This window comes from Pomacea canaliculata, linkage group LG11 (genome assembly GCF_003073045.1).
Source record: "Pomacea canaliculata isolate SZHN2017 linkage group LG11, ASM307304v1, whole genome shotgun sequence".
NCBI lineage: Eukaryota > Metazoa > Mollusca > Gastropoda > Architaenioglossa > Ampullariidae > Pomacea > Pomacea canaliculata.
Genome location: NC_037600.1, coordinates 563,586 through 586,500, shown reverse-complemented (window position 1 = coordinate 586,500; position 22,915 = coordinate 563,586). Strand labels below are relative to the sequence as shown.

General features: G+C 45.3%; 1 protein-coding gene across 3 annotated transcripts in view; it reads left to right on the top strand.

Moving 5' to 3' along the window:
* Window positions 1-2,571: 2,571 nt before the first annotated feature.
* LOC112575822 (hemicentin-1-like) overlaps window positions 2,572-22,915 on the top strand; it is an 87,181-nt gene continuing 66,837 nt past the window's right edge. For 2 of the 3 annotated variants that reach the window (XM_025257860.1, XM_025257859.1), the window contains exons 1-5: window positions 2,574-3,779; window positions 4,398-4,403; window positions 9,947-10,171; window positions 21,015-21,137; window positions 21,536-21,707. In XM_025257860.1, coding sequence (XP_025113645.1) covers window positions 10,034-10,171; window positions 21,015-21,137; window positions 21,536-21,707 — 433 coding nt within the window. In that variant the 5' untranslated portion in view covers window positions 2,574-3,779; window positions 4,398-4,403; window positions 9,947-10,033. Of the gene's footprint in view, window positions 3,780-4,397; window positions 4,404-9,946; window positions 10,172-21,014; window positions 21,138-21,535; window positions 21,708-22,915 lie in introns of all 3 variants that reach the window. The other variant, XM_025257862.1, reaches the window with a different exon arrangement.

Below are 22,915 nucleotides of genomic sequence, written 5' to 3'. Positions count from 1 at the left end.
GACATCAACCTTCACGGGTATGTCCGCCAACTGACATCAAGATGGACGATAGCAACATCACCTCTACGTCCTCCGTCAGGCATCTGGGATTTATTGTCACTGGGTGTAAACACTTGATAAATAGGCTACAGCTGTCAGTCTATTGTGATAACAAGTTACAGCTGTCAGTCTGTCTATTGTGAATACAAGTTACAGCTGTCTGTCAGTCTGTTGTGATAACAAGTTACAGCTGTCAGTCTGTCTATTATGATAACAAGTTACAGCTGTCTGTCAGTCTGTCTATTATGATAACAAGTTACAGCTGTCTGTCTATTATGATAACAAGTTACAGCTGTCAGTCAGTCTGTGTATTATGATAACAAGTTACAGCTGTCTGTCAGTCTGTCTATTATAACAAGTTACAGCTGTCTGTCAGTCTGTCTATTGTCATAACAAGTTACAGCTGGCTGTCAGTCTGTGTATTATGATAGACAAGTTACAGCTGTCTGTCAGTCTGTGTATTATGATAGACAAGTTACAGCTGTCTGTCAGTCTGTCTATTATAACAAGTTACAGCTGTCTGTCAGTCTGTCTATTGTGATAACAAGTTACAGCTTTCTGTCAGTCTGTCTATTATAACAAGTTACAGCTGTCTGTCAGTCTGTCTATTATAACAAGTTACAGCTGTCTGTCAGTCTGTGTATTATAACAAGTTACAGCTGTCTGTCAGTCTGTGTATTATGATAACAAGTTACAGCTGTCTGTCAGTCTGTCTATTGTGATAACAAGTTACAGCTGTCTGTCAGTCTGTCTATTATAACAAGTTACAGCTGTCTGTCAGTCTGTGTATTATAACAAGTTACAGCTGTCTGTCAGTCTGTGTATTATAACAAGTTACAGCTGTCTGTCAGTCTGTCTATTATAACAAGTTCCAGCTGTCTGTCAGTCTGTCTATTATAACAAGTTACAGCTGGCTGTCAGTCTGTGTATTATGATAACAAGTTACAGCTGTCTGTCAGTCTGTCTATTGTGATAACAAGTTCCAGCTGTCTGTCAGTCTGTCTATTATAACAAGTTACAGCTGTCTGTCAGTCTGTCTATTATAACAAGTTCCAGCTGTCTGTCAGTCTGTCTATTATAACAAGTTACAGCTGGCTGTCAGTCTGTGTATTATGATAACAAGTTACAGCTGTCTGTCAGTCTGTCTATTGTGATAACAAGTTCCAGCTGTCTGTCAGTCTGTCTATTATAACAAGTTACAGCTGTCTGTCAGTCTGTCTATTATAACAAGTTCCAGCTGTCTGTCAGTCTGTCTATTATAACAAGTTACAGCTGGCTGTCAGTCTGTGTATTATGATAACAAGTTACAGCTGTCTGTCAGTCTGTCTATTGTGATAACAAGTTACAGCTGTCTGTCAGTCTGTCTATTATAACAAGTTACAGCTGTCTGTCAGTCTGTCTATTGTGATGCATAGTTTACTTAGTGCTGCACAGTTTAGTTAGTGGCGGATAGTGTAGTTAGTGCTGTATAGTTGTGGACAGCGGAAGTAAGCTGCCTGCGTTGGTTGTCTTTCGCGCTTCTCTGATTCCTTCCCTAACATCTTTTCATGCTTAAAGGAATAAATAAATTAAAAAATTGAGTAACCTAGCAACACAACCGGTGACGTAATCGATTGTTTACTACATTCGTACAGTAAATAAGTGTTCCCTTTTACTGACTGTAAATGATGTAATGCTCCCTTTCGTCTGACACTAAGTGTTTAGCGTTCTCTGGTGGTACATGGCTTTCTGTTGTCTGACTGAAGTTGTTGTTGTTGTTGTTGTTGTTGTTGTTGTTGTTGTTGTTGTTGATGTTGTTGTTGTCGCCGTCGTCGTCGTCAAACAACCAGTTAGCAAGCACGTGTAACGCCACCAGTTAATGAACAGCTGTAATGCCATCAGTGACCAAGTCTCGCGCCATCAGGCCGCCAGGATCCTGCTACCACCAGGGTAGTGGTGGGCGTCTCGCGGTTGCCCCGATGGCGCGAGGGTTGTGCGCCGCTGATGCTGTTTGCGCCGCTGGCGGTGAGGAGAGGGAGGGATGCTGGTGGCGGAGGAGAGTGGAGGGGAGAGATGCCATGGCGCGAGGAACGTGAGAAGATGCCAGGCCGCGTGACGAGCGCGTGAGAATGGTGAGCGCGCAGTGCATTAGCCCGCTGGAGATGACAGGATAAGCCACTCACGTCCTCAGCTGGGGTAGGGATGAAGGAAGGGGTGGGTGCTGCGAGCTGCTGACGTGGGAGTGAAAATAAAAGAGCGGAGGAAAAGAGGGCGACATGCTCCAGCTACTGACTGCAACTAGTGGGGCGGGAGACGGGGTGGAGAAAAGTTAAGGAGGGTAGACTGGAGCGAGTGGCATGCTAGCAGCAGGTTCCTGGTGATGCTACGCGGGCTTCTTTCTCTCAGGAAGACCAGCAAGGGCTGGGGGGGGGGGAGGGAGCAAAAGATGGTGGGGGGCCCTATCCCAGCAACAGCCCCTCCTTCCCCCTGCACACCGGTGCATGCATGCAAACTGGGGCCGGGGGGGGGGAGGGCAGCCTGGGGCTCGACTCAGGCGCGGTACAGGGTAAGTCTGCCAGCCTGCTGCCTGCTTCTCCATCATTCGCTCCTCGCCTTCATCGCCCGCACCATCGCTTTCTTCATCGCTTGATGACGCGGTCTCGCTGACGTCGGGTACGACTTGCAAGCAGTGCCAGCCGCTCAACGTCAGCTTCTTGAATCACTCGCCACCCTCGGCCACAGGTGACCACGTGACCCTTCTCGTGTGAAGGCCGCGACAAAGCCGGGAGTGTAGAAGGTGAACGTGGTTCACGACAGTGCACGACGCAGCTGGGACCTTCGTCCGGTTGATGACGTCAGCGGGTGAGAACTGGGGCGCTAGGGTGTCTGCGGGAGGTAACTTCAGGTGGACTTGATGATTTAGCCTCAGCTACTTGAGTGGACAGCGGCAACTTGCGGTCAGTGCAGATCAAGTGCAGACCTTAACTGATGGAAAGACGACAGCTTTCAAGCGCTCCCCAGTTTGTCATTTGATGCATTGACTGCAGGGGAGTTAAGCTGACAGTGCCACAAGGGAGGTAACTGTGAGATTACATCCCCGTGTTACACGAGGCGGGAAGAATTGAGAGCAGTCTCAGCTCCACCGACTCCACTCTTGCTGACTGCCGTACAGAAGCCCGTTGTCGCACCTGTACGCTTGCTTCTACACATGACGAGCCGGACTCGTGTCCATCTTCACGCGGCCACCTACACGCTGACCGCTGCCATCCGCACGTGCGTCCACGTCTGCAAGCACTCCAGTAGCAACGTGTGACGAGACTTACACGAGATTACAGACCACTTAGCCTGCTTGTCCACAAGGCCCACCATGGCAGCTGCACTGTGAGTTGTGTGCTCTTGACGAGGTCCGGTTATCTCCCCAAAGGTCTGCGGGCAGAGGAAGACGAGCGTCCGAGCTCTTGGCGACTTGTTCTCCGCCATGTTTGGTGACGGTGGTTGTCGCAGTCGGTGGGTGGTTGCCCCTGTGGTGGTGGTGGCTGTAGCGGTGGTGATCTCACTGTCGGCGACTGCTGTGACGTCACAGGAGAGCCGCGGGTTGCCAGAAGGGGCGGCATCGCTGGCCTTCGTGTTTGACATCACGGGGTCAATGTACGATGACCTCGTGCAGGTCATCGAGGGCGCCGCCAAGATCCTAGCCACAGCGCTCTTCCGGCGCGACAAACCGCTGTACAACTACGTGCTGGTACCCTTCCACGACCCAGGTGAGTGCCTCACCCACACACCTCTCTACCCACCTGTCCCTGTAGACTTCTGCCTCTCCCGTCTGTATCTCTCCCACTTTCTCTCTATCCCGCTCATCACCCCCGCTCTCTTTGTCTCTTTTCCCTTTTTGTATCTCTGTCTCTCCGTCTCTTGTTCTCTTTATCTCTGTCTTTTACTTTACAATTTTTTTTCTTTCTCTCTCTCTCTCTTCTTTTTCTTTGTGGCTGTTTGTTGGGCACGTCAGGTAGCGGACAGGGTTTTATTATTATTATTCTTATTCTTGTTATTATTGTGGCTTGTATAGTCTTATCCTGACCTGTGGACAGCACAAGGCGCTTGACAAACGACAGAAGGTGCAGAAGGTGATGTGAGGAATATCGTTCATTCACACCTACATTTCAGACACCTACTTATCTTACTGTGACCAAAGGTAGAGATGCCCTCGTGGTAGAGGTGTCAATAATTAGCAGTAATTATCAGGCCCCCTCTTCAACAGGCACTAGGCGCACCCATTCAGTGCAGGCCCTGATAAACATCCCACACTCACTCACTCAAACTAAACAATGTGTCCCCCGTACTAGCGATCCTTCTGTCTCAAGGATGTCAAGGTTAGTAAGAGGTGGAACTCTGTCTCCGGTCTGTTGGTGTCCGCACCTTGTCCACTGTGCAGTCGTGGAAGACATCGGTATGAGAACTTCATGTAGGGTCTGTACCTGTACAAGCTTACACACACGTTGTAGGGAGGCTTTAGATAATAACATAAAAACAAAATAAGCCATGTAGGGCACTGATTTCTCACAACAACAAAGTCCACACACACCATTCCTACCCCTTTGGGTTAGAGTTTCTTCTTTGTTGCAACACGAGGAGGAACAGAAAAAAATATTGTAAATATAGAAAAGGAGATCTGTTACTATTCAGCTCAACAAAATGTTGCTGTAGGGCTGCCACTGTTGATGAAGGTTGCCACGTGTATTACTAAGAGCTCTACATGTCTGCTTTGTTTGTGTGTACAGTTCTTGTCAGAATACACACATCAACTTGTACTACTGTCCAGCAAACGATCCAATGTTTTTATTTATCATTACCAACATGTATAATGTATTAGCATGTCACCAGGTGAGCATACAATAGCTGCATCGTCAACAGCTTTGTAACCTTGTCGTGGTGTCCGAAACTGAGACAAACAATAAACAATAAACAATAAACAATGTCATTGTCAACCTCTCAGTCTCTCCCGCCGTGATACGTCTGTCTATAGCCCTAGACACGTGACAAGTCTGTTTATAAACTGTGACAAGTCTGTCTATAGCCCTAGTGGTGCCCGTCCATGACAGGTGACAAGTCTGTCTCCATGACCTGTGACAAGTCTGTCTCCATGACCTGTGACACGTCTGTCTATAACTCTGCTGGTGCCCTTCCATGACCTGTGACAGCACGTGACTCGATAGCTGTCAGTCTGCTGGTGTTGCTAGAATTCTCTTTTGTTCTTTGTCTTGCTGTAACTGTGCATACCCCAGGGACCACCAGATGTTTCTTCTTTTTTTAACTAAAGCTTAAAAGGGTTTTTGCACTGTGAGTACAGCTACAGCAGCTGGAGATCTCTGTCACGTGACAGACAAATAATGAGCTAGATATACAATAAAAAAAGTGAAAGGCAAGAGTGAATTGCAGTAACGTGAATACAGACGAGAGATGAAGATCGTGTTTGTGACAGAACTCACCTCCCGTCTGTGGATGCTTCATCTAAGTACAGTGAGCACAAGGATGTACACAAGCTACCCGAGGTTACTGGCACTTGCAGTGACCCGTCAACATGAGGAAGGCATGGGGATGTCTGGGCCCCTGACTACAACCCAACACCCAGCAGGGACATGTCTCGCAGCTCCCTGCCATGTCCACCAGCTGCACGTGGGCTGAGGAAAGAAAAGCTCGCGCCTCCGCCCGTCCCCCTCCACTGAGGTGTGAAGACGTGGCAGCAACACCCGTGACGGTGGGCGGCAGCAAAGATGGCGAAAATGCAAGACGAGATGTGGATTAGTGCTGTCCTTCTGTCCTGATTCCATCCCTTAGTTGTCTGAGGCAAGAGTCCATCTTTTCTAGGGGAGCTGATTGGCGAGTCCGTCCTGTGACAACGGTTCTCTCTCCTTGTCATCACTGTTCCTGTGGTGTTGCAAGGCCCACTGTCATTAGTGGTAAGGAGGCTGTTGTAATGGTGTACAGGACCCATGTTGTAATGGGGTACATTGCCCATGTTGTAATGGGGTATAGGACCCATGTTGTAATGTGTACAGGGCCCGTGTTGTAATGTGTACAGGGCCCATGTTGTTATGGTGTGGGGGGGCCCCACTGTTGTTGTGGCAAAAGGAAGCCGGCTGTTGTTGTGTACGGGGACACAGTGTTGTTTACAGTTCATTCAATTGCAGCACCAGTAGTTTTTATCCTTTTAAAACAGTTTAGGAGGAGAACTTGCTTTGAACTCCGGCAATAATAACAAACATTACTGAGCAAACTAAAGCCTGAAGCTGCGAAGTCTTGAGTAACATCTTGTGTTTGCGGAAATGAACTTTTCTTCTCAGGTGCGATGTTTATTTTCACATCTGACGCCAGCAGCAGCAGCACCAGACTATAAATAGCCTCAGTGTGACGTAAGCGCTCTCCCGGCCGTTTGCAGTCTGCTAATCGCATCTCGTGCCACAAGACTGAAGACTGAAGACTGCAACCACCACCACCCTTGCTGTGAGCCCCTCTTCTACCCTTCCACCCTTCCACACAATCACAGTCAGCTGGGGCAGCAAGAACTGACAACATCTCAGAAAACCTCGCCATAGCCTGAGTGTCACAACTGTAGCCTGGTAATCGCTCGTGTAGCAGTAGCCCACAAAGCCTCTGTTCATACTGGAAGATGAACATCAGCAGCTACACTTTTCAAGCTGTTGTGTAGAATAATTTGTGACAGGTGTAGAGTTGTGTCTCACGTGTCCCTGCCACCTCGGACTGGGCAATGTGGGACGCAACCCTCTTCCAGCCTCCCAAGTCGTCAGTCGGAGATGTGCCTGTCTGTACTTTACAAGTAGTAAGCGCGCACACACGCGCACACACGCACACACGCACACACACGCACACACACGCACACACGCACACACACCACTGGTACGCCACCCAAGTTGCCATGGAGTCCCGCCTCCTAGTAGAGCGAGAAGAGAGCAGGAAAGCATGGTGCAGTCCTCAGGGGTTGCTTCCACTACCACCGGAGTAAGGGTGAGGGGCAGGGGTTACTTTCAGTGTCACCCCATAGTCCAGGCCCATCCGCCACTGGATGACGCAGCGAAGGGCAGGTGGAAGCGCCCTCTACGTCCTCGCTCACCTCCTCAGCAGTCATCGCGTCAAAAGGTCAAAGGGCAGGGGGACCACGAGTAGACCTGTCAGTCTACAACATCTCAGGCAGCATTCATGTCAACCTTGTCTGTCAGAAAATCTCAGCATGATTAGCGCCATCAGCATCACACATTTAATGAATTTGTGTTGATTGATTGGCTGATTGATTGATTGGCTGACTGATTGATTGGCTGATTGATTGATTGGCTGATTGATTGATTGGCTGATTGATTGATTGGCTGATCGATTGATTGGCTGATTTCCTTGTGTAAGGATGTCGCAACGGATTTCGTGATAGCTTTTGCCAACTTGGCTCACGGCCCAGTTTGGTCAAAGGCTGTGTGTAGCCGGAAGTGTGTGTGTGACCTGAAGTATCTGTGCGTGTGTGTATGACCTGAAGTATCTGTGTGTGTGTGTAGCCTGATGTGTGTGACCTGAAGTGTGTGTAGCCTGATGTGTGTGACCTGAAGTGTGTGTAGCCTGATGTGTGTGACCTGAAGTGTGTGTAGCCTGATGTGTGTGACCTGAAGTGTGTGTAGCCTGATGTGTGTGTGACCTGAAGTGTGTGTGTGTGTGACCTGAAGTGTGTGTTCGTGTGATTACTTCTTCGTCTCCCCTTGTTAAAGAGGTCGCTGACACTTACATTCTATCTCCGTGTGTTTGTGCCAGTGTATTTACACGTGTCCTTACAGTTGTCAAGTTAAGGCGTATATATATACACACATTTACACCTTCCCAGCCTGCAAAAAGTTCAGGGGCCCAAACTCGACCCTCCTTGTGCCTAAAATGGGCCCCACAAGGTAGAGCGGCTCATCGGCCCACGGTGAGTTCTGCAAGAGGAGGCCACAGGGGCCCAAAGTGGGCATCCCACCAAACTACCACCCTGTCCACCCCTTTAATCCCACCAGCAGGTGGGCTGTCTACCTGTTAACTCAGGTGTCTGTTGACTCCTGTGTCTACCTCCCTATTTGTAAGCCGTCCTTCTAACGTTGTACACCTGTTTATTTACACCTGTCTGTGAGTGCTCTGTAGGCCTGTCCTTCACGGCAGCTCTAGTTCCTTCCATTGTCCGCACCTTCTGCTCTCACCTCTGTCTTACCTTCGTCTCCCATCTTCTCCTACTTTTATTCGCCTGTTTGTGCATCTTTCTGTGTGTTGCTGTGTATGTGTGCACGTGTGTGTGTGTGTGCTATGAATTATGTGTGTCTACGTATGTGTATATGCGTGCTGTGTATGTGTGTGTGTGTGCTATGAATTATGTGTGTGTGTGCTATGAATTATGTGTGTCTACGTATGTGTATATGCGTGCTGTGTATGTGTGTGTGTGTGCTATGAATTATGTGTGTGTGTGCTATGAATTATGTGTGTCTACGTATGTGTATATGCGTGCTGTGTATGTGTGTGTGTGTGCTATGAATTATGTGTGTGTGTGCTATGAATTATGTGTGTCTACGTATGTGTATATGCGTGCTGTGTATGTGTGTGTGTGTGCTATGAATTATGTGTGTCTACGTATGTGTATATGCGTGCTGTGTATGTGTGTGTGTGTGCTATGAATTATGTGTGTGTGTGCTATGAATTATGTGTGTCTACGTATGTGTATATGCGTGCTGTGTATGTGTGTGTGTGTGCTATGAATTATGTGTGTGTGTGCTATGAATTATGTGTGTCTACGTATGTGTATATGCGTGCTGTGTATGTGTGTGTGTGCTATGAATTATGTGTGTGTGTGCTATGAATTATGTGTGTCTACGTATGTGTATATGCGTGCTGTGTATGTGTGTGTGTGTGCTATGAATTATGTGTGTGTGTGCTATGAATTATGTGTGTCTACGTATGTGTATATGCGTGCTGTGTATGTGTGTGTGTGTGCTATGAATTATGTGTGTGTGTGCTATGAATTATGTGTGTCTACGTATGTGTATATGCGTGCTGTGTATGTGTGTGTGTGTGCTATGAATTATGTGTGTGTGTGCTATGAATTATGTGTTCTACGTATGTGTATATGCGTGCTGTGTATGTGTGTGTGTGTGCTATGAATTATGTGTGTCTACGTATGTGTATATGCGTGCTGTGTATGTGTGTGTGTGTGCTATGAATTATGTGTGTCTACGTATGTGTATATGCGTGCTGTGTATGTGTGTGTGTGTGCTATGAATTATGTGTCTATGAATTATGTGTGTCTACGTATGTGTATATGCGTGCTGTGTATGTGTGTGTGTGTGTGCTATGAATTATGTGTGTCTACGTATGTGTATATGCGTGCTGTGTATGTGTGTGTGTGTGCTATGAATTATGTGTGTCTACGTATGTGTATATGCGTGCTGTGTATGTGTGTGTGTGTGCTATGAATTATGTGTGTCTACGTATGTGTATATGCGTGCTGTGTATGTGTGTGTGTGTGCTATGAATTATGTGTGTCTACGTATGTGTATATGCGTGCTGTGTATGTGTGTGTGTGTGCTATGAATTATGTGTGTCTACGTATGTGTATATGCGTGCTGTGTATGTGTGTGTGTGTGCTATGAATTATGTGTGTCTACGTACGTGTATATGCGTGCTGTGTATGTGTGTGTGTTGTGCTATGAATTATGTGTGTCTACGTATGTGTATATGCGTGCTGTGTATGTGTGTGTGTGTGCTATGAATTATGTGTGTCTACGTATGTGTATATGCGTGCTGTGTATGTGTGTGTGTGTGCTATGAATTATGTGTGTCTACGTACGTGTATATGCGTGCTGTGTGTGTGTGTGAGAGAGAGAGACTGTGTGTGTTTATTGAGTGCCTAGTCCTAGTGCTGGTGACCACTGACCACCTCAAGTTCCAGGAGGCGCTGCAAGACCTGTACGTACAGGGAGGCGGCGACTGCCCGGAAATGAGTATTGGCGCCATCAAGCGGGCGCTGGAGGTGTCGTTACCCAACTCTTTCATCTACGTCTTCACTGACGCCAGGGCCAAGGACTACTACCTGACAGAGGAGGTCCTGGCCCTCATACAGCAGAAACAGAGCCAGGTAGGTCTATGTGCAGAGACACAGCCAGGTGTGTCTACAGGTGTGTATAGAGACAAGTAGAGTCAGGTGTGTCTACAGGTGTGTATGTAGAGACAAGTAGAGCAAGGTGTGTCTACAGGTGTGTATGTAGAGACAAGTAGAGTCAGGTGTGTCTACAGGTGTGTATGTAGAGACAAGTAGAGCAAGGTGTGTCTACATGTGTGTATGTAGAGACAAGTAGAGTCAGGTGTGTCTACAGGTGTGTATGTAGAGACAAGTAGAGCCAGGTGTGTCTACAGGTGTGTGTGTGTAGAGACAAGTAGAGTCAGGTGTGTCTACAGGTGTGTATGTAGAGACAAGTAGAGCAAGGTGTGTCTACAGGTGTGTATGTAGAGACAAGTAGAGTCAGGTGTGTCTACAGGTGTGTATGTATTTAGAGACAAGTAGAGCAAGGTGTGTCTACAGGTGTGTATGTAGAGACAAGTAGAGCCAGGTGTGTCTATGTATAGTAGAAACAAAGACTGTTGTGTCTTTGTACAGAGAAGCAGCCAGGTGTACAGGTGTGTTTATGTAGAACTGTGGAACTACCTTTTCTTCCAAAATTCCATCACTGTGTACAAAAATACACATTTTTCTTTACTCCAGGGATGTATACGTGATGAGCTATAGTAGCCTCCCTTCTTGCAGGAGAAGATAACTATGCACAAGAAAAGTGTAATTTCTCTCTTCCAGAGGCCGTAGATAGGACACGAGGGTAAGTGGTTGCCCTGGGGTCACATGGGGAAGTCAGGGACAAGCGACTGTCAAAGTCCTAAAGCTGATGATGTCTCACCCCTGGGGTCCGTGCTTATCAGGCGGTGGCAAAGTTGTTTGAGGGTAGAGAACAGGAAGTGGTGTCCCCGGGGTCTGGATACCGGAAACAAGACTTGTTGCTCACTTGACCCCGGGGCAGCGACTTGCGCTTCATGTTTACGGCCGTGAGGTGTACACTATAATAGTATATGTACAGTTTAGCTATACACCAGTGCCCCACATGTAGCTATGACAGCAATAGCCACATTTCTATTTATTTGTTTTAATAAATAAGTGGCGGTGTCCTCCAGGTTACCTGCAGACCTAAGAGGTCAGCACCTGTTGTGTGTAGCGGCAAATGCACGTATCGCAGGGCAACAGTCAAGGCTTTGTCATTAGTTAAACATGAGTTGGGGGCCTCAGGTTCGCATCTCGCGTCAGGCTGTTTTTGTTTTTGTTTGTGGAATCTTGACATACACGACTAACAACATCTGACTATATCGATATTCCTCCCTCTTTCTCTCGCTCACACCTTCCCTCCCCCTGCTGTCTCTCTCCTGTTTGCTGCCACCTGTCCCTGTGTCAATGGCATTGTGATGTCACTGCCACCCATTACCACAGACTGATGGCGGTTTGCCAGCAGGTGACTGGGCAGACTGCTGATGTAGCAGTGATCACTGATAGTCCGACAACAACCTCTTGCACCCCAACCCTGGCCTGTACCCAGCATGCACCTGGTGTCCGTCACAACATGTCGCCTGGAGTTGGTGCGAGAGATGGCAGACAGCAGCTGTGTGTAGCTAGCGCGTGTTATGCTCGTGTTGCTGTCTTAGGTCGCGTGCTGTGACTCTCTTGTGGTGACGTGTGTTGTTACATCCTGTGCTCCAAACTCTCTTGTGGTGACGTGTGTTGTTACATCCTGTGCTCCAAACTCTCTTGTGGTGACGTGTGTTGTTACATCCTGTGCTCCAAACTCTCTTGTGGTGACGTATGCTGTTACATCCCGTGCTGCAGACTCTACTGTTGCTACCTAAGCTACACTGCAAGATGCACACCATTATCTGTGTCACGTATGTTTGACGAAACTATCGGATGTGTCATACGCACATATATGTAGGTCAAATTAGGTGACGGCATGGGATGCACGTGACACCGGTGTGTGATGTATGTGACGGCATGGGATGCACGTGACACCGGTGTGTGATGTATGTGACGGCATGGGATGCACGTGACACCAGTGTGTGATGTATGTGACGGCATGGGATGCACGTGACACCGGTGTGTGATGTATGACACCTGGAAGTGTGACTCCCACCCTCCCCGTGTGTTGCATGGGACGCCCCGTCGCGCCTCTTTTTCGCACACGGTTTTCTTTTTGCACTCACTTATACGCATGCGCGAACTGTCACACTTGGTTACCAATGTGACAAACCTTGACCTTGACCTCGACCTCGCGAAAGAAACGCTAGGTCGCGAGACCGAAGATTTCATTTAAAGCAATAGGGTTAGAAGTAAGAAATGCCAGATGGATGTGCTTCGGTACACGGACGTTTGGGCGCGGGGCACTTCCCTCCGCTCACCAGCTGCTCGATATTCGGCATTCTCACAACGAGACATTATGGCCGAAGATCTTGTGGAGACTGCGAATAATGCGAGGGGCATAACACTTCTTTCCCTCACCACGTCACAGGGCTCTTCAAGTCCCAGGACTCTGTCTTATTGTACAAGACTGACCGGACAATCGTCTTGAGATAAGACCTGCCGTTACCACACCACAAGCACCACCAGCCCCGGATTTCTCCTGACGCCTGACGAAACTCCTGCTTCTCGAACACATCTCTCATTCTGCCGATCACGATTGCTGCGAGCACACAGCACACCGCCAACATGGACACACACCGCTGAACATCAATTCTTCAGTGCTCGAGACTGCAGAGAAGGTATATCTTGACAGCAACATCCACCAGCAACATTCCTCTTATGGAGATCCTGAGGCATAAATGAACGTCCTGCACATTGTTCAGGTTCATCATGCTCAATGCATGTACGCAGCGATTTGCCAGAACCGAGGTGCCCGTAGCCATTTGTGGCCCGGAGCTCACACTGACCCGTTTCATAAGCCTAAAGTACTGGCTGTGAAGACAGGCTGCATTCTGTGCCGTCCTCGTCTCACTCCTGGCCATGCGACCTGGTGAGAAGACTTGTCCACCGGACGCCGCAGAGGAGGACGGTCAGTCATGGACCCATGAGTGTATACAAGCAACGATAACACGTCCACTGCGCAAGGCTTCGGCATCTTTGCTTGATGATTGCCTCTTCTGCTGATCAGCACCGCGCCACCAGCGCATCATCGACATAATGAAAACACAAAGCTACTTCTCCCTCACGACATACTGCTGGAAACCTGGCGTGAGAGATGGTCAAGCACAAAGCAAAACCAATAAGCTATGGACGGTGGACGTCAGGCAGGTTCTACACAGATGCACACTCCACGCACTTCTCAGAACTAAAACTATCGGATACGACGAGAAGGCCGACTTGATAGACGCAGGCGCGCCGGCATCCAGACCGCTTGACAGTTCCACCATATTCGTTGGGCGTCCAAAAGTGTCCCAAACACCTGGGTATGCGGAGGTGGAGACTCTCGTGAGCCCGACTGGCGATTAAGCCAGTCAGGCCTCTTGCCTCACTCAGGAGCACATGGAACGGCAACAAACACTCAGCCAGAAAATCAGCTTGACGAAGTCTTCCAAGACGTCACAAATTGTGTAATCACGCACCCCCTTTACGGAGTCAGAATCTATGGAAGATGACCAGAACACCTCTACGAGACTATAACAGAAGCGTTTGTATGTCTCCAAAAAGCAGTATATGCCTTCAGGCGGCACATACTTACACATAACTTTGCCAAACACCGGTGTCACCAAACAAGAATCCACCGAACGACTCGACACCGAGAGTCCATATCCACCACGCAGGTTCACGTAAGGCCGTTGAGCAACCGACTTGGTACATTCGTGCTCCGCCAGCACGACCGAGACCTTCCACCCCAGTCGCCCTACTTATGGACTCCAGACGGCGAAGAAACGAGCCGCCTAAAGTGAACAACTTGGACGAGAACATTGGGACAGGGATGATGAACGGAACAGGGGCCCCTGGCACCAATACGGGGGTCACCTTAGAGCGGGTTTCGCCGATCATCGAATCGGGAGCGGACTTGGTGAGGCGCAACTCGCTGTGCAACCTGATGCACCAAAAAGGGAATAGTAATAGATGGAGTTTAGCCGAACGTCACAGTCTCGTAGTGACGCCCTTAGCTCACCACCAGTTCTCATCCGCCCCACTGATTCATATGTATCAGTGAACGACTACTCTCCTCACCATATCCCTCTATCATTGTGAACCCGTTAGCTCATCCACATTTTCCTCTCTACGCCATCGTGTTCATCAATGTTTGTTCGCAAAGTTACTGGCGTTCAGTAAAATCTCTGGTGACAAGTACTCAACAGGTGAACTGTCTGTGAAGTCTGATGTGTAAATTTGTTTGAAATAAAGGAATCTATATGATTGTAATCTAGTAGCTTACTTTCCGAGTCTTTAGGAGAAGTTAATAGTAAGCTCTCTCTCTCTCTGAATCCAAATGTCGGGCGAAATCATGTCCGCACTACGATGGTTTCACCACCTGGGTGGTAATAACTTAATGAGAAAGTCTGACTTTGCTTGTAGCTGCAGCGCCATCGCGCACAGTTAGCAGCCTTGCCTCGATTCAAGAAAGAGTGACGAACAACGAAACCTTAATGTCACAAAGATGATGGTACCACGTCGATGCGCTGCGTCAGACTATATAGCCTCGACAGTCACAAAGCAATGCATAAGACATTACTGGATGTGCTATCTACAAGACCTGATATCTTCACAAGGGACACAAAATATAGAACTATATTCTGTCCAGAGGCAGAATACCTTCTCTATGAAAACTAACAGGTATGCGTACTTTACTACCCTTTTACTTTGAAATATCGTCTCCCCACAACGATCACATAGACACAGAGAAGTAAGACCCATGTCTATTTTTTTTTTTTTCAATTCCCAGCCACAATTTTTTGCCAGGTGTTACCCTCCATGTGCCTCTGATTGAAGAACAAGAGAGACTTAAACTGTAGTGACCCATGATAAACTCATCAGCGTACAAAAATTTTTGTCAGCACAAGCCCAGTAACAAATTAGATTTAAAGCTTGTCAGTTCTAATTTCATTTTGTACATAGAACACTTTAATTGTTTTATTTGCACATCCTGGCTTCAGTACGATACACTTCTGTTCCGCCTTCCCCTCATCAATGTGTGTGCATTCATGAACAGCACCACATCACATTACATTACAGAGTATTCATGATAGTTGTCTGGTTCGTTGGTCACTGGTAGGCTTGCCGCGGAAAAAAAACCCGCCATTCCCTGTTTTCCTTAGTGGCACAGTCAATAATTATTCATCCTAGCCATTAACAAACTAATCACGGCCCATGAGTAATGCCGAATATTCTTCAATTCACTGTCCTGCAATAGCAGCCCTTAGATGCCGACATCTCTCAACGTACCTAGAGCCCTATATAGGCTTTTACCTATTTGACGGGCGACCAGTACTGCTTACCAACCCGGGCCATACACCCTAAACACCATAAAGGCAAACGTTGTTCTTAGCCCATGGCTTGTACTTGATGCGATCGGACACTGTGCATACGCCCATTTGCACAAAGTGCTTTTCAACTTTTCGCACAAATGAGATTTTAATTATAAGCTAATTCATTCAGCCGTCAATTAGCGAATAACTGTAGTACATGTGTTTGGACTCGTTCTATATAACATGCAAGTCAAGTATATCAATTTATCATCTTATAATAGCTAGTTTAATTGAATTTTAGTTCCCAAGTTATCAGTTGCAAGACATTATTCACCTGCTTATAGAGGAAGTAAAAGGACTTAGAGTTACACCATTACGACAATAGAATGCACAACGTTTGCCGAGGAGAGAAGTAGAAATCCATGGCCAGCAGTTCCTGAAGTTGCAATTTGATAAACTCTTTAGCCGTCTAGCGATACGCACGAGAGATTCGGAGCTGTCGGAATATTTCACTCAAATAAATTGCGGGATTACGGAAAGTGATCTAGGTTCACGAACTTACGATTCTCGCAAATGCCAATCTAGAATTTCGGACAGTTCCCTTCCTGCTTCTCACTCGGGACGTCACACATGAGTAGCGCATACTGAAAAGTATCGATTCAGACAACCCGAATTAACTTTAATGGCCAATTTTCTTAGCAACAAAATGGTACCGACTGTATGTAAATGGCTAATTTAATTATATATTTACTGTTATTCTTAGCATAGGCTGGCTAGCATGGCATTTAAAGAATGAAAGTAGTGTCAGCAGGATGTGCAACTGAGCCATCACAATCTGTAACCAGATTAAAGCTCATTATATTAGAGCTATAAAGCCAGAGTCCTCACGTTCTATGCTCTCCAGGTGCTCCTGCACAAGTCATTAGTAAGTGCTTGCAATTTTATTATTTGATTCCTACATATTCTAACTTACATCTGATCGCAGAAATATGAAAACTTTCATGAACCTGTTTCGAATCACCCTATAAACATCGTCATTACCGGGCCACGAAAACGCTGTAATGTGCTGGCTTGGTGATTTTGCTATAGAGGGACAAGCGCACCCTAAAGTACGTTACGAATTATGATTAAAGAGTGAACAATTTATTGCCGGTGCTTGGGCTTGAGTTTGGTGACATCTAGATGTAGCACCATTTAGCCTTCACACTCCCGCAAGGCCGATCCCGAGCCTTTGTCTGGTTGTTTATCCGCCAGCATCAGGGAGACCCACAACCCTCTTCGGACAGGTCACATCTTGAAGTCATTCTTGTTCCATATCATTTTTTAGATCATATTCTAGCTTTGCTTCTTACCCTACTTGCCATATAGACTTCGCACACTTGAAAACAGTGCGGTTTCTTGATAATAATTAATAACTAGTGAAAGGCATACGAATCTCCCAGGCACTTTCTTTTGCTCATAGTCTGAAAAAAATTCAGAATACCATAGGATCGCACTATTTAATGTTTCTCGCTAGCATCCATTTCGTTGTTGACATCAAGCTAAACACGATAAAACCTACGAGCAAAGACTGACGTTCCTAAGACATATACTGTCTTTCTAAGGCAACGAGCCATTTGTAACACATGACCAGTGAAAGGAGATGAACAAATAAGGTGCGCAGATGAGCTAGTCACCACCCAAGAAACAGGAGGCCTGACACTCTGACACTAAGAAGCGTGTAGCCACGTCCCTTTAAAATCTTCAGGCGATGATCGAATACGTAACCTATCTCAACGTTGCACTTTAACAGAAAGCATCAGGAAAACGTGTACGGATTGATACCTGTACTTGCTATTTGTGAATTTGTATAGGAGTCACGTGCTCGTGCTGTTCTAATTCCCTTAGACAAGGTTTGCTTGACTTAGTCATATATGTGTTGCTATTAATGGTCTCAAGTACTAAAAAAATCAGTAACACAAAAGCCTTGTCCTATGTGGCCATGAATATACAGCATATAATAGAATTTTACTTGAGTATTACCACTTGCACGCTTGGTTACGGTATCAGAAAAACATCATGATAACTTTCCTTACATTGGTGTTTCATCCATAGTTCGGTTTCACCTAGAGTATGGAAAGAAGAATATTCGAACCACCTTCCTTATACATGGCGTTTTATCCATATTTTCATGGGGTCTTAACACCTCTCTCGCTCTCTACATAACCATCGCTATTCATATGATACCCCGACACCAGCAAGCGCCGCTTTCTATATATATAAAGGATATGTTTGTATTATTTTTGTCTGCTTTTCAGGACATGTATAGTTCGGCAATGAGGGGAGGACTTCTAAGCTAAGCTTCGTGGTTCAAGAGTCCTATACTCTGTTCTGTCGCTTTTTTCAACACAATTAGCCGGGCGTTATACTATAACGCTGCAAGGAAGATAGGATCTGCAAAACAACACCCTTATAATTTTAAGAACAGTATCACGATGTAATAAATTTTACGAATATTTCGACCTTTTTGTATTTTTCATCGAGGTCATTGAGGACCAAAAATACTTCGGACGCGTAGCTGTGGTCGAATTACATCTGACAAATTTAAAATATGGTAGCACCTGTTTTATGCATGTTGACGGATCCTTAATCAGTGGTTAAATACTGACTGTAGAAAAGGGTGTTAAGTCTTAATTATTAAGGAGTCAGAGTCGAGGAAAGTCGAACGACTGCAAATATCTCCCACATGCAACTAAAGGCCAGGATAACAACCGATTAGATTTAGGTCTGTTTTCATTTTCTCTACCATGTAAGGTTTTCAACATCACGAATAATGTAATCAACAGCTTCCTAGTTTTAAATTTACTAAGCTTGCAATTAAGCTTCAATGCGAAATCCTATTCATTGGCACAGGGTATGCAGACCAACAGGACAATGTGGAATTAGGAGTCATTGATGCTCAACGAATCGGCCCGCGTGATAACCATTCAGCTGTGCCAGGCGAGCGATACCAGTTCTACCGATAGCTACACCCTTCTGCGCCGGTTCTGTGATCCACAAGCCGTGTCGGGAAGTCAGGCACCACTATCGAATGAGTACTAGTCGGCCTTTGTCCTTCACTGCCGTCCAGAGGCCCTGATCTGGTGTTCGTCGTGCCAGCAAGGAACACCACCTGTGATGGAATACTGTTAATTAAATTTGAAGTCTATTTTGTTATAACTTCACTTTAACATTCCTTGGTTTGTTCTTACCTTGGCCAAGGCCAATACTTTTGAACACGTGTTTTTGTGAGAATTATCACTTATATAAACCTGAAGTGAAAATCCCAGCTCTTTTTGCATAGTGACACAAAATGTAAAGAAAATAGAATCACTATTTTACATGCTTTTCGCTATTGCGTTCTTGGTTTAGTGTAAACACATAAACGAGAAACATATTGCTATACTGTCTCCTTCTGCAGAGAGATCAAACTCGAATTGATAGAAGATTTGAACAAAAAAGTTTATGCAGATGGATTCGCCCAGACCGAAAAAAAGGATAAAAACACGATGGTGACACGGACGGGAACTACCGGCGAGGCACGTTGCGCCATCAGATCAGCAGCTCTGCAACATTGAGTGGTATTTCTAGTTCCCCTTAAAATCATTTGAGGTATGTTTGCATCGTCTTGAGCGCGAGGATTTAGAGGACACGACTATCCAGGAAAACGTTTCGCACACTTGGTATGTACTCTGATTTTCTGATTTGTTAGGAGTCAAGTTCGTCTGTGCGTATTTATTCCCTTTAAAATTTTCATAGCATTATATTGTTAATATCTGCAGTACTAAAAAGTAACAAAAGCATTGTTATGGTGGCATGAATACAGCTGATAATAAATTTCTGTAACCACTAAGCTTGGTTACGAAGAAAAATATGAAACTTCCTTAATGGTTTTCACCATCCATTTCGGTCTTAGAATATGAAGAAAAATATGAAACTTCCCTTAATGGTTTTCATCCATATTTGGTCTTAATAAACGCTCTAGTTTACATAACATGTATCATGATACTGACCACAGCAAGTTTTATTATAAAAAAGGATGTTTGTTTTATTTTTGTCTGTTTCCAGGAATGCCTATTTGGCGATGAGGGGAGGCTTTAGCTTAAAGCTCGTGGTCAAGAGTTATACTGTCTGTGCTTTTTCAACACAATTAGCCCGGGTGTTACAACTATAACGGCCTGAAGGGAAAGAAGGGGTCTGAAAAACCACCCCTTTATTTTAAGAACAGTTCAGGGTAAGGATTTAAATATTTGACTTTGTGTTTTCATGAGTCATTGAGAAAAATATTTCAGTGTGGTCGAAATTACATTGCAATTTTAAAAATATGTACACATGTTTATGCAATGTCTGGTCCTTTTAATCAGCTGGTTAATACTGTGTAGAAAGGGATTAAGATGACAGTTTATGGATTATTAGAGTTCTCCTGCCTATAGAAATTCTAACTGAAATTCAAATACAGCTCCACTTGTAGTTCCTTTCTGTTTATAACGCTTTAAAAATTTTTATGCCACTTTACATATCTTTATAATTTTGCTTGTACCTTCTTTATTTCACCGTATATATTCTGGATTTTTTTAATTTCAGCGACATGCAATTAAATGCTTATTTTTATGCAGACTTCATATTCTTATATTTGTTTTATTTTTAGAATGCTGCAAGAAAAAGTTATCCTTGATGCTACGGAAGTGGAACTGCAAGTTCAGATTTCGAGCTGGCTGACTGGGGCGAGAGATCGCGAAAATGGGAGAAAAGAAAGACTTTTAAAGCCTATAAATAATTCTGGGGTTGAGGGTGAATTACAGGATAATTAAAGCTGTAAAAATTTCAACCGATATTTGTCTGGAAAAACTCTGACATAAACCTGTACAGGTCAATGCTTTAAGAATTTGTTGTAAATAATCATTTTTTTAATTAACAATAAATAAACATCAGTAAACAAAAAGTTATGTTTGTTTTTTGTAACATGGATTTTTATGAACGTTTTTTGCTGTTTCTTATTGCAATCATGCAAGACACTCATTATTAATCCATTTATTTGCATTTATAGGGTTATGTTGATGTATTTGATATTTTTTTGCAAATTAGAAATACACCAAAATACCTAAAATTACCAATAGCAGCTGAAAAAGTGATCTGGGATTTATCTGGGATTTGCCCATATTGCCTATATGGAAAAATCCATATAAGACCCATGGTTAACCCGGTTCGCTTTCTACGTTGGGACCTATATAGGTTTACCATATGCCCCCTAGATTCTGCTATATAGGGTCAACGTGGGTCCATGTGGGTCCTGTTTTCTAATGCTGATTGGGAGGCAACCTTGTCAAAGATTCGTGCAGCTTTTTGCGTTTGTTGTTGTTGTTTTTTTCCCCCTATTTTGAGTCAAACAGTCTGTCGGCTTTTATTTTATTTATTTTATTGTTTGCCGACGTGTGCAGGTTGTGTTTGTGTTGACGGGCGACTGCGGCAACGTCACCCACCGCGGCTACCGCGCCTACGAAGAGATCGCAGCTACAAGCTCTGGACAGGTGTTTCTCTTGAAGAAATCACAGGTTAACCAGGTAAGTCCTGCCTCCTGTACCTGTCCTAGCGTGTAGGTAGTGACGACTCCAGTGGTCCATTGCTATGATGCATTGTGTCCTCCATGGCACCCAGCGCGCGTGGCTTCGACACGTGGGACGTGCTTGCACGCTCCGGATCTGACGTCACAATGCAATGGTTTTTCCACGCAGCACACAAAGAAAGTCTTGGATAATTTTTACTTGTTTGGAAGGCTCTGAAGAATATACTTACACCTGGAAGGATTATTTAGGGTTGAATTTAGGGGATGGAAGACGCAGACGACCTGACGTCACGTGATGTCCCTGCCTGCCATGACTGTCATGGCGGTGGTGACTGTAAGGTAACGTTGTATGTGTTCCGTGTCCTGGCAACACCTTGATGGCAGTTTAACCGACAGGTGCTGAACTTCGTGCGAGTGGCGGTGCAGGCGCGAAAGGTGAACCTCCTGTCCATCGACGAGGATGTGGGCGAGACCCAGACACTCAACATCCCCCTGGACTCCAGTCTGCAGGAGGTCACAGTGTCTGTCAGCGGCGAGAACCCCAAGATCATTCTGCGGGACCCAGCAGGTCAGCATGGGGTAGCTCTCTCAAGCGTTGTTACTGTAGCTTTTGAAACTTTCCTGACTGTTCTTCTCTGTAGCACCAGAGTTGCTGTTGCACTGTTGTTTCTTTTTAATGTTGTAGTTGCAGCTACACTGTGACTGTAACAGGATGTTTTTGAAAGTCTAGATAAATGAAAAGATTTCTAGCGCCGGAAAACTCATGATTGTATATATGGTATGGAAAAGTCATAAACTTTGCATTGAAACTATAGCAACCGTCTGAGGCCCCGCGCCTGAGAGGAGCCCAGCAATAGGAGATTCGTAGTACAGTATATATCCTACACTATAGCTCGGCCCCGTGTATGACACTGGCCCAGGGCCACGCTTTCTGCTAGGGCTGCATCTATTTTAAACCTTTATTCTTAGGTGAATTTGGATACCTAACCCTGTCAGTATTGTGTAATTAATCAGAAATTGAATGAACTGTTCAAAAGTTGAGATCAGGAAAATATCTACTTTCGTACTGGTATATACTCTTGGTATCCTCAGTAAATGTAAAAGTAAACCCAGCCATAAATATGCAAGTTGAATAGCTTCTTGCAAAGATTTATAACAAAACTGTATCTTTTACTTCCATTTGATTCAGTGCAAATGTACCAACTTTTAATAAATGTTAAAATTATGATGTCAACAGGACAACAGATATTTTAGTTGCATGTGCAGCCAAAGGTAAATCATCTTTTGCACTTTTTCACCTCCCCAAAATAGCTTATCATCCCTTAATCCCTTGCTAAACTTACTGTTCCACTCATGAACATGCTGTAAAGATATACAAACTCAAATGCTACAATTTCTAGACCACGTAGCTACAGCACCATTTTTATGTTACTGATAGATGCAGGCTGAATAGAAGTTGACAGAGGGAGGGGGCTGTGAACAAGTTTGTAGTGTTTTTTCATCATATCTGTATAAGCCCTGAACAATAAAGTTCTAGTTTATGTAGCCTTAATAACACTGTTTGCTGTTACTGTAGGTCCTAGATGTTGTCCTCTGAACTTCTGTAGCATTGTAGTAGCTGTTTCTCTGGTCGTAAGTAGTTGTTTCTCTGTTTAGCTCTATTACACTGTAGTCTCTGTCACTTTCTGAAGGTCAGTAACATTGTAGTGTCTGTTACTCTCTGTAGCTCTGTAACATTATAGTTAGTATTAGTCTGTAGCATTGTAACATTAAACA